General features: G+C 40.4%; 1 protein-coding gene and 1 long non-coding RNA gene across 2 annotated transcripts; one reads left to right on the top strand and one right to left on the bottom strand.

The window, feature by feature from the left end:
• The first annotated feature begins 14 nt into the window (after window positions 1-14).
• Window positions 15-581, top strand: LOC116181244. Its single transcript, XR_004147221.1, has 2 exons — window positions 15-208; window positions 256-581. It is a non-coding gene; the product is annotated as an uncharacterized LOC116181244 (long non-coding RNA).
• Window positions 582-8,331: 7,750 nt separating this feature from the next.
• On the bottom strand, window positions 8,332-10,742 carry LOC116181249 (proton-coupled amino acid transporter-like protein CG1139). Its single transcript, XM_031501551.1, has 10 exons — window positions 10,692-10,742; window positions 10,453-10,599; window positions 10,091-10,406; window positions 9,966-10,037; window positions 9,771-9,921; window positions 9,604-9,725; window positions 9,199-9,559; window positions 8,969-9,147; window positions 8,748-8,923; window positions 8,332-8,694 (listed from the first exon to the last, which is right to left on the bottom strand). Exons 3-10 carry the CDS (start codon window positions 10,138-10,140, stop codon window positions 8,405-8,407), a joined length of 1,401 nt encoding a protein of 466 aa, XP_031357411.1. The 5' UTR covers window positions 10,141-10,406; window positions 10,453-10,599; window positions 10,692-10,742; the 3' UTR covers window positions 8,332-8,404.
• Window positions 10,743-11,966: the final 1,224 nt, after the last annotated feature.

The raw sequence follows: 11,966 nt of genomic DNA, 5'->3' as shown, positions 1-11,966 counted from the left end.
TTCACTGTGGTAATCTGATTGTAATCTTTCAGTTTAGCACAGATCTTGAAGATCAGCTTGGCTTTGGCCATATTTATAACGTACACGATCCAGTACTACGTTGCTATTGACATTACGTGGACACAGTACCTGAGCCCAAAATTCGAAGGGAAACCGAGAAAGGAAGTTTGGGAGTACGTAACGAGGACTGTACTCGTTTTACTTACATGTAAGTAGCAAATCTGATTGACAATTCGCGACCAAGACCATTTTCAGTTATACTGGCTGTGACCGTCCCAGCGTTGGACTTATTCATCTCCTTATTTGGAGCGCTCTGTCTGTCTGCACTGGGTATAACCATACCTGCGGCTATTGAGACGTCAACCTACTGGTACACCAGGGACGGATTTAGCTTTTATTTTATGGTCGTTAAGAACGCGGCGTTAATAGTCTTTAGTCTTCTGGGATTGGTTGCCGGTACCTACATAAGTTTGCGCGACATTATCGTCGAATTTTCATAATCTTAGATTGTAACTCATAAGTGAATCAGTATTATCAATCTGTAAATAGTGCTTTGTTATCAATAAACGATGTTTTCGACATTCACTTCCTATGAAAAAGAAGGTGTGAAGAAGAGAGACGTAAAAGAGGTACATACAAAGACATTAAAAGCCTCACTTGCAATAAATATAATTGAACATTTACTGTAACAATTAATTTTTATTTATCAACGAGTAGTTCAGTAATAAAAACTGCACACCCCTTAGGGTCCCTGAGGAAGTTTGACTTTATCTCCTCTCAAAATCTGAAAGTTAGTCTATTGCTCTGGTTGGATTGAAATCGAATAAATACGCATTGATAAACAATAAAATTGCACCAACGAAAATAGTACGTCCTCGCCCTGATAGTCTCACCCACCCAGTTGGCATTTTTACACGAAACGTGCACGTTTATTGCTCTTATCTCTAGTCATACTTTCGTTCACGTTTACTATGAAGCGGTACAATTTCCCTATGTTTAACAAAATCCAAATTGAAAAATTCACACAAGCGCTCGCAGTAGGTAACTCTTGAACGTATTCAAAAGGCAAACCGCGGGCCTCTCCTATCACCAACCTTGCAAATTACAAAGCACAAAGGAAAACTGGCAGAGTGTGACAGACTGTTCAACACAGCTTCTGAGGGAACCTCAAAACAGCAAGCTACCCAAATGTCATTTCTGCCAAGGGCGACAATTCATCCGTGAACCGGGCCAATACAAAGCGCAATAGTACGGCCCCGGGAAATTTCGTACTTGTGGTCACGGACCTATACGGTAGGTGGATGGAAGCATTCCCACTAAGGCGCGCTAAGGCAGACAGCGGCGTGATCAGCCTAGCAAACGGGGTATTCGGACGTTTGGGATTCCCAGAACAGTGTCCGACAACGGATCCCCATTCACGTCAACCATCATGGGAAAATGGGGTTGTTTCCATTGAATTACCCGCCACCCAACCTAAGAGGTAAAAAATGACGCCGCAAAGAACCGACCCGAGAAACTGGGTTAAATACCTGCCCATCACTGAGAACTCGCAAAAACGCAGTAACAGGCACCCCCCGAATCAGGCACTGAGTTGGGATACGAGCTTCCATGACCAGGTGAATGGCAGGCCAGGAAAGAACAACCGCCTCGACAAGGAACTGAACAACCCCGACAGTGAGCTTCTCAGGCGCGCAATTAAAGTACTCAGTGTAGTTTTTCTAAGAAATGGAGGAAGGAGACGGCCGGGCATGGAAACCGTCTCTCACTTCCACTTCCAATTTTCATACAAGAAGAAAAAGTGACTCCGGGAAATGCCGCCGGAATGTACTAATTATCCCATGTCTTCATTACCATACGCAAGGACGCACGTTCTCCGCCTTGCGAGATACTGGTGCCACGGAACAACTTCGTCCGCGGAGCTGGCAAAGAAAATGATGGCGTTACCCGGAGGTGAGGTCAACGCATACATATCGCTCACCCAGGAAATGGAGGGTCACCGTCATCATTCTAAAACGAGTAGAATTGCTCCCCTGGCAGATGATGAGGGCGATGCGTCGCACCATATCGTGATCATCTCCGTTACACAGAGTCAGAGGACTTGTGTATTTTAAGGCTGATTTGTGGGACCACCGAGGGGCATCGATTTTCTGAAAATCAACAGTTGAATCTCAGGAGAGAGTTTATTGAACATCCCCGTAACTTCTACATTTTGGATGTACGTGAAATAAGATTGAGTATTCTCTGTAGGTTTGATAGAGGAATGCGTAATCCCTTTGGAGGAGATCTCGCACGGTCTCAGTAAACGCGTTCCTAAACCGATTTTAATTTAAAGAACGCTTTGGCCATGGATTTCCTGCAAAGAAGCATCTTCAAACAACATATCGGGTCGAAGATCATGAAGGAAACGACACCTTGCAGCTTTAGAACATAATCTATTCTTCGGGATGAAACAGTCCTCTGCTCGAGGATAAATCGAACCTCTTGGATTATAGTTGCACACCAGGATTTTCACATCGTAAGATTATCTTCAGCATATTATAGACTTTCTGCCAACCGAGACAATAAAATCCACCGCCTAACTTAGGTACTACAGCTTTTCGCGTCTCCGTCTGCAACATCTTGTAATGGTCCTAAGGTTCTATCAAGCCGACACTGAAAACGTTGACTTACCTATACTTACCGGTGGTAACTGGGAAATAACTATGAGCAGAGCCACCTACCTTTCGAGTCGAAACGATGGACGTTTTGCGGCACTTTCGAATTTGGATGGCAGTCGGCTCGATATATGGGTGGCACGAATGAAGTCCTACGTTGTGTAATCGGTTCTTGAATGTGTTGGGATGTGAATTAAATAAACAGAACTTTTGTGCGTAAAAAATGACAAGAACAAATAAATATATTACGCACACAACAAGACCATACCAGGGAAACCTTCTATGGGACAAAAACCCCGGCATAGGACACACAAATACATGAAATAAATCACCTACAGCAATAAAATGCAAGAGAAAATACACATAAATAAAACATCTCAAATTGTATGATAAAAATCAGATAATCAAAACAAATGCAATTAAACAAGTTCATAAAAACAAAATACACAAGACATCATAAATGCAGTAGAAAACTTGATAAATCAATTCAGTATAAAAACACATCAAAATAAGCTGTACGATCAATTGAGTTAACACAACTCGTAAAGTACATAGGAGACATGTAAATGGTGTGGCTCTACTCCAGCCTTCAGTTAACATAAATTAATTTAACACGAAAAGTACATGTGAGAATGGCAATTGCAAGTATTCATGTGAAAATCGATTATCGCTCAAGCAGAACATATTTTAAATAGAGGAAATGTTAATGAGAGGGCCCCTAAATATCTCACATTGCTAAGAACTGCAATCCGCACGAGCCGAGTGGGCAACAGATACAGCGAACGGTCGAACTGTATTAGGTACCTACCTACTCCACGGAGACAGGTTGAACCACTCGCACACAGAAACATCAAATAAGAGAGCCCCCCTTCGTATAGCTAACGCACAGTGCAGCGCGCCACGAATCAGAAAGTAACAGATACAGCGAATCAAACTGTATTAGGTGCTTCCCTCACGGAATAGTTACGAATCAATCGAACAAAGCAACATCGCACTGATACTGATACTTAACTCTTCGTGGATATAGAAATAAATACTTAATAAAACAAATGAATGGCATAATCACCTACTGTACAGTATAGGTAACAAACACGATTCATCTAATGGTACTCAAAAACAAAAGCATGGAGTTGGCCATATTTAGATACCGTAGTTTATGCAAGCAAAATGTAAATCATATCAAATTGTGGCAAGAGATTCAATAATTAATAGCTAGTACAAGAAAAAATAAAATGGTTACTAGCTTAAATACACCTTCAAACTTCCTTTGCTGGGGGTTATCGCTATCACCAACCAGATATTACATGATGGGCAGTAGTAGTACAGGAATGGTAATTTTTGCGTGCGCAGTAGCCCCTCCTCCCCCCACCCAACAAACTAAATAATCAGAAAGGAAAACCCGGGAAAGCACATCATGCTCTCCATCTAAGAGTAAAAAATAAACAAGTTAAAAAGTAATCGTAAAGGATTTACAAAAAGCGCATTTCAGTTTATAATAAAAATTTCATTTCAATGCTTTTCTAAATAAGAAATTTGGAACTGCGCATGCGCAAACCTAAATTTTGAAACTAATGTTAGATTTTCCTTTGTTCCAAGCACCTAAGTATCAAATTTCACTTAAATGCTTCCATAGATAAAAAAGTTGGCACTGCGCATGCGCAAAACCAAACTTTGAAACTGGCGCTAGATATACATAGAAAACAAGCTGTTAAACATCAACATAGATTATCCTCTTTCTTAGATATCACTCACGGCGTCCCCCAAGACTCCATACTAGGCCCAATATTGTTTTGTGTGTATGTGTCGCAGATAGAATCTGCTGTCTCTTTCACAAAACTGCATTGTTACGCGGACGATACGCAATTATATTTGTCTTTTCCCCCAAGTGTAACTGAATCAGCTCTAGCTGCGTTCAACTGTGACCTAGCAAGGCTAGCTGAATGTTCGAAATCCCACTGCTTAAATATAAACCCCTCTAAGTCCGTTGCTATCCTGTTTGGGAAGAAAAACGATCGTGAACGGCATCTAAATGACATCTGCCCTAGAATCGACGCAGCCACCATTCCCTTATCCACTCAAGTCAAGAATCTAGGGTTGCACACAGCACATGGATAGCAATTTGAGGTTTACGCAACATAAATTGCAAAAAGCGTACAGTGTGCTACTCATTTATCAATATAGACGTTGTTTTGAGATACGCATTAAAGCGATGCTCTGTTCCACCCCGATGCTTTGATGACCATGTAGATGTAGTGTATAATAAATGTATTACACGCTCAGATTGTAACAGAATTCAAAAATTGCAGAATAGCAGTATTAGGATAATTTGCGGCATTCGAAAATTTGGACATATAAGCCACAAGCTGAATGATTTAAATTGGCTGAATATGGAGGGCAGGCGAAACTTGCACGCAGCCTGCTTTTATTATAAACTATTAATAAATAAAACGCCTCCTTATCTCTATAACAAGCTGAAATTTCGAACTGATGTTCATACCTTAAATTTACGCCATAAAGGGCTGCTTACACCACATATTCATGCAACGGCAATATTTGAGAGATCATTTCTCTTATAATTTAACGCAATGGTTTAATACACTAGATATGGCCATCAGTAAGTACACTTTCACAGCATTCAGAACTCGCATTATTTCGAAGTTGCTACTGCAATAATAATTAGCGCACTTTTGAATTTTGTTTCTATTTTACTTATCTTATTTTTAATATTTTTATTTCTTTTCTGTGATTCAATGTCTTGTAAAATCCATGGTATACCTCTACCTACTAATGACCACAACATTGTCGATCAAGTGGAATCATTATGGGTTAGATGGAAGAGCAGGGGTAGACTTTCTACTCCTGAATCTCGCCCTAGGCAATGTATTCGTGGCTAGCAAAAACAAAATCAATAAAGACCGTTATTATTATTTATTATATTATTTTCTTTTGTTCCAAGCGCCAAAGTATCAAATTTCACTTAAATGCTTCCATAGATATAAAAGTTGGCACTGCGCATGCGCAAAATAAAATTTTGAAACTGGCGTTAGATTTTCCTCTATTCCAAGCACCGATGTATCAAATTTCATTTAAATGCTTCCATAAATAAAAAAGTTGACACTGCGCATGCGCAAAACCAAATTTTAAAATTGGCGTTTGATTTTCCTTTATTCCAAGCGCACATGTATCAAATTTCGAATAAATTCTTGCATAAATAAAAAAGTTGGCACTGTCTATGTATCAAATTTCATTCAAATACTTTTATAAATAAAAAAGTTTGCAATTCGGTTTATAAATGGTCGAAATGCGAAAAGGGCACTCTGAATTTTGAATCGATTCGACTCAACTTTTGGCATTTCGTATTATATGGCTAAAGCTATGCCTATATTGAATTACATGCAATTCTGTTAATAACTAACGGAGACGTAAAAGCGATCGGACATTTCTCAACAGTTATATCGTTCACACGGACAGATAGAGGGACAGACAGACGAAGGAACAGACGGACAAACCAACAGACAGACGACAGACAGCAATACAAAATTATAAACGATCTCTAGGATCGTTAATAAACGGCAAAAGTGTAAAATTATGGAACATGTAAAAAACGGTTTGCTGGTTTTTTTACAATAACTTTTTTTGTAAGCGGTACACAAAAAATTCCTTCCTTGGTGTAAGCCTCGACACCATACGAACCAAATAGCGAAAAAAGTAGAACAATAGCTCTTAAGATAAAGAACTAGTAGCGTCTCAACGAACGAGCGGACGGACGGACAAAGTGGTCACAATAGCGCATTTTTTTTTATTTTTTTGGAAATGCGCTAAAAAAGAGAGAACCTTGCATTAAAAGGGGACGAGACGGAAATGGACAAAAAGGAAGTAATAAAAGTGCGTGAAGAGTGGGGAGAAACGCATCATTATGGGCAGTGGTGTAATAAAACTAAACCGACATCGTCTCTTCTGTTTTATAAGTCAAGTCGCGGTCTAGGACATTAGGGCGCGACCGAAAGGGTGCTGCCGTTAGGGCGCGAGACATAAGGGCGCGTGGACATAAGGGCACGAGGACAAAAGGGTGCGGGACATAAAGGCGCGGGGACATAAGGGCGCGAGGACATATGGGCGCGGGATAGAGTATTCTCTAAAAAATATATATCGTAGTTAGTTTGTGTTGATATGTTATACCAACAGTCATTACACAGGGCGTTCAAGATACCAAAAACATGTAATGCGCAATGCCAAAAGATTGGGTCACACATTTTGTCACTTTTACTTGTATATTTGTAGCGTCGAGTTGCTTAAATGATACTGTTATGCTTTGTCCCAAATCGCCGGCTTGCTCGATTTGTTCACGTCCAACCATTTAAAAAAATAACGGCGCAACCGATTATAATGTAATTCTGCAAATAGATTCTTTATCAAATTTGTAGATAGGCGTTTGAGAATTGGCAATATCGACCAAAGAATAAACAGTGCCATTTTGACATCTTCGCTTGTTATGCATCGAAGTGCACGAGTTTCCGTTATGGATAGCCGACACCAATATGATAGGCGCACTACCAAAATTGGGGTTTAATAGATCCAAAATTCACAATGCTTTTTTAACTTCTCGGCCATTTATTTAAGAAAACATTTAAAAAAGAACGGATGAACCGATTACTCTGAAATTTACCTATATATCTATATTTGTGTATCTTGAACGCCCTGTGTATTGTGTAATGACTGTTTGATATAACATATTAACACAAACGAACTACAATATTTTTTTGTTTAGAATACTTTATCCCGCGCCCATATGTCCTTGCGCCCTTATGTCCCCGCGCCCTTGTGTCCCGCGCCTTTATGTCCCGCGCCCTTTTGTCCTCGCGCTCTTATGTCCACGCGCCCTTATCTCTCGCGCCCTAACGGCCGCGCCCTTTCGGTCGCGCCCTTTCGGAGGCGCCCTAATGTCCGGCTCCGGTCAAGTCGACATAACTGACCAGCGCAAAGGAAGCGATATGATGACAACTTCCGTCGCGTGTTATGCTATTTCCCACCACCGTTATATTCTCTCCCCTTAATTTTTACTCGTAGCTCTCCATCGACTCCGTTGCCATCTTCTTTTTTCCCCTAGCTTCGTTACGAAAATCCCTTAGTATTCGGCATCTGTGCAAAACGGTCGATTGGTTGTATACAGAGCATATCATATTTTTGTTTCAGATGTAAAGGTGTGTTTAGCCTAACCATAAGGATGGATTATCACAATCTTCTGCCTCCAATCATGTAGGGTATTAGACATCATCTGATAATCCGGTTTGTCAATAGATAGTACTTTCGTCACTAGGTAATAAACGACACGTCCGTTATACTGCCGTTTCCCACACGGTTTTTTTCTCTCGTTCTTCCACTTGGTCGATTTTCGTTTTTGAATAGTGGGGCATTCGAAAATCGGTACCTTTTTTAGTCCATCCGGCAGGTTTCCTCTCGACATCGATTCTAGAAATGCCCAATTTCTTCGCAATTCCAACAACGGATCTGTTTCTTTGTCACCATAGCCTTGACACCTTGATCAGCACCTCTTCTTATACAGCTCTAACGCTACTGCTTTTCTTCTAGCGCGTCAGTCAAAGTTTTCCAGATGTCATCGTCACGAAGACCCGAATGGTTATTAAACCAGACGTACAGTTTAAAAATTCTCCTAAAGTTTCTATATACTATTAATAATTCAATAATTGCATCATGTATTCCAAATTTAATCTTATACAAATAAAGGTCATTTAGAGATGTTGTATCTCCACGTTAACGGAATGATTTGATGAACTCGGCAGTGAAAGTTCCCTGACTATCTCCGATATGCAGCTGTAGCTGCCGGACAGTAAACCTAAAATTCCAATCAAAATCAGTACAAGATCCTTATACAGCACCCATCTCCTGTATCCGAGACGATCGGGCCACAAGACGCATATTTCCATTATAGCGGGAAACGCAATGCCAAGAGCCGATAGGCAAAAGGCGCCGAACAGTGAAATGAAATGTCCAAGCATTGGAACAAACAACGCCAGTACAACTGAAAAACAGTGATCAACACTTATTATGCTATGACAATGTGTAGATAGTTACATGTGACAAGAACGGTGACAACCCTAAGCAAGTATTCACATACCCATGGCCGTTTAAAGTTGATGAAGTAGTGTGCCAGATAAGTATTCCACATTATGTTAATCGGTACAAAGCCTTGCAAGCCATATGAAATGAAGATTGCCAGCGAGTACAACCCTTGCACCACCTTGGACAGTCTGCCAAACGACGGTGAGTGTGCACAAGTAAAGTTGATAACTTACATATGATCGGGAGGTAGATTGAGGGTGATACTCGATTTAGTACCATTCCCGTATCTCCAATATCCAAACAATCCGATCCCAACGTAGGACAGGACGATGAAGAACATGGCAACATTCAGCACGCCAAAACTGCCTCCAAAGCTCTTGGGTGTTTTCATGTTGTTCTCCAACGCGATTACCTTAAAAGATTAGAACTGTAGCACGTCGACTGAAAGTCAGCTTAAACCAACCACGCCAACAGCCTCCAGGGCGAATAGGGTCGTCCCAAAAAATAGGGGAAACTTATACAGCGTACCAACCAAAGGTCGATCTTCTATGGGTTGAATGTCGGAAAATATATAATACAAAACGATGCCAAAACACGCGAACGTCATCAGATTAGAAACCAGTGAAAATGGAGAAAGCCATTTTAGGTTGGGCACCGAAAGGATGAGCACAAAAGGTGCCAAGAGTATTAAAGTGTACAGCTCTATTGCCATCGGTTTCGAGCGATAAACGTCGCACAACTCCTTCAGATTTGCCGCGACAAACATAACATACACGCAACAAATTCCCAACTGATATAATATTAGGAACGCGTCCACCAGGTACCTAGAAAGAGCGCGTAAGTTCGAGGACGAAGTCGAGACACTTACGGGGATAGATTCGCGAATGGGTGTAGGAATTTTGGGCCGCTCAAGAGGGCGGCCTTCATCGACTCGGGGTAGGTGAGCAGAGGGACCCTCATCCTTTTGCACAAGATGTACTGGGCTTGAACCTGAAAGGTGCGTTATGTGTAGTGGAAGATCGTAGGTGGTCTTACCAACATGTGAAGCTCGTAAGTGCACAGGATTCCGATTAGGATGGTGAATATGAAACCGTTCACCATGCCGGCGTTCTTGAAAGCTTCAGGCATCGCTAAGATTCCCGTGCCCAAGCTTCCCTTGAGAAGATGAATCAGCGTGTCGGTGTTTCTAAAAGTCAACGTGAGAGGGAATCTAACAACTCATTCACTCACGTTGTTGGGTGGGCTACATTCCTGTGACTGTGAGGGTCATAATCCTGTTCGCCCATTTGTACCTTGGCGGCCCTGCAACGTTACAACTTGAACCACCCTTACCACCATAATCGTCATTCACCCACTTCGGTTTCCATTTGGGAAACTCTTGCATAGCCACATTCTCGGTCGACATTTCACCTTACTTTTCCACAACTGCGTGTTTACATCTATAAACAAAATTGACCTTTCTTTTAAAAATTGGACGTCAATATGACGATAAAGCATAAAATGCAGTTCTAACCGGTATCAAAACCATCAAGCAAAGAATTCCTCAATTAAAAAGTGCCGCACTGTAAACGTGGGGGAACTTAAATTGACCGCCCGAATTTTCGATTGGGGTGATGAGAATGTCGATGTATAATTAAAGTTGAATGGCTGCCACCGTACGAAAATAGAATGCTAAATTTGAAAGTAATTATTTCGGTTATAAAAGGAATTATATTACCACAACGTCAACGCATGAGATGATAGCGCACTCAATTAAGTTCAACTGAACAAATTGTAGTTAATCAAATCCGTTCACGCAATCTCACGCAATGAATTACATTGAGAAGGCTGAATTTGATATTTGTACAATTTGAGTTGAGCTAACCTGGAATGTTGAGTGACACAAATTACAATTGCCTATGATTTAATTTAAATTTAATATTTGCAAAGCCAAAGTGGAAATCCTTCACAACTTACTCAGATCAGCGGGTATGATTACACACAATATTGAAAAAGTCGGGTCCGTGAAGTCGGAGTGTCGACTTGAAAAGAATTAAGTTCCAAGTATCTCATAATTTTGTGCTAATTTGTGCTGCTAATTAAAAACTTTGTGCTCATCAGGTTAATTTTCTTTTGTCGTTACCGATTACGATTCTTAATTAAGTTATTTGTATCACTCCGAAGAATTTGTTCATACTAGGTATCTTCTTTACATTTTGAATTAAGTAAATTACATTGCTGTTGTATAGAAATTTAGTTATTTGAGCATAGTAAAGTAGTTTTGCTTGAGTTAAGGTCACGTTCATGCTTTTTTTATATACCGATTTGTACGGACGATCCGTGGTTGAGTCAAAATTTTGCTTTTGCACGCATGAGTTTTTTTTGTGGTTAATGTTAAGCCAATATTGTTACCATTTTTAGCTATTTGGTTAATCGCAGGTTGGAGGATACGGTTTATTTGCCCTACAGTTTTGGCAGAGTAATATATGGCGGTATCGTCAACGTATATACATTTACAAATTTCATTAGGGATGTTCATGGCAATATCGTTAATTGCTATTATGAATAGCGTACAGCTTAGGGTAGATCCTTGGGGAACTCCGTTTTCAAGGATGTTTGTATCAGATAGCTTATCACCAACTCTTACTCGAAAGCGCCTGTTACTGAGAAAGGACTTTATTAATAACGGCAATTTACCTCTCAGATTAAAATGAAAAATCTTTTCCATTATACCATGCCTCCAGCACATATCATATGCTCCCTTAATATCAAAGAAAACAGCCACCAAGTGGTTTCTTTTACGAAAGGATTCCTGGGTGGCGTGTTCTAAGAGGACCAAGTTGTCAGTAGTCGATCTATGTTTTTTGAAGCCCGCTTGGTACGACGCTAAAAGATTGTGTTTTTCAAGGTGCCACTCCAGTCTGTTATTTACCATTCTCTCCATTATTTTCCCCATACAACATGTGAGACTAATTGGGCGGTAGCTAGCTGAACTCAGCGGATTTTTCCCAGGTTTTAATACAGGTATAACTACTGTTTCCTTCCACTCATTTGGGTAAGTATTATTATCCCATAGTTTATTATATAGTTGTAATAAACTCGTTTTTATTTCAGGTGTGAGATTGAGTAGCATTTCGTTTGTTATCAAATTATGACCTGGAGCTGCTTTTTCACTACTCTTTATAGCAAATTCTAGTTCTTCGATGGTGAAGGGTACATTATATTCGAGTTCTAGGATTGTATCAAAAGGAA

This window comes from Photinus pyralis, unplaced genomic scaffold, assembly GCF_008802855.1.
Source record: "Photinus pyralis isolate 1611_PpyrPB1 unplaced genomic scaffold, Ppyr1.3 Ppyr1.4_LG9, whole genome shotgun sequence".
Classification (NCBI taxonomy): Eukaryota; Metazoa; Arthropoda; class Insecta; order Coleoptera; family Lampyridae; genus Photinus; species Photinus pyralis.
The sequence above is the reverse complement of the archived record's forward strand: the minus strand, read 5'-3'. Positions and strand labels throughout refer to the sequence as shown.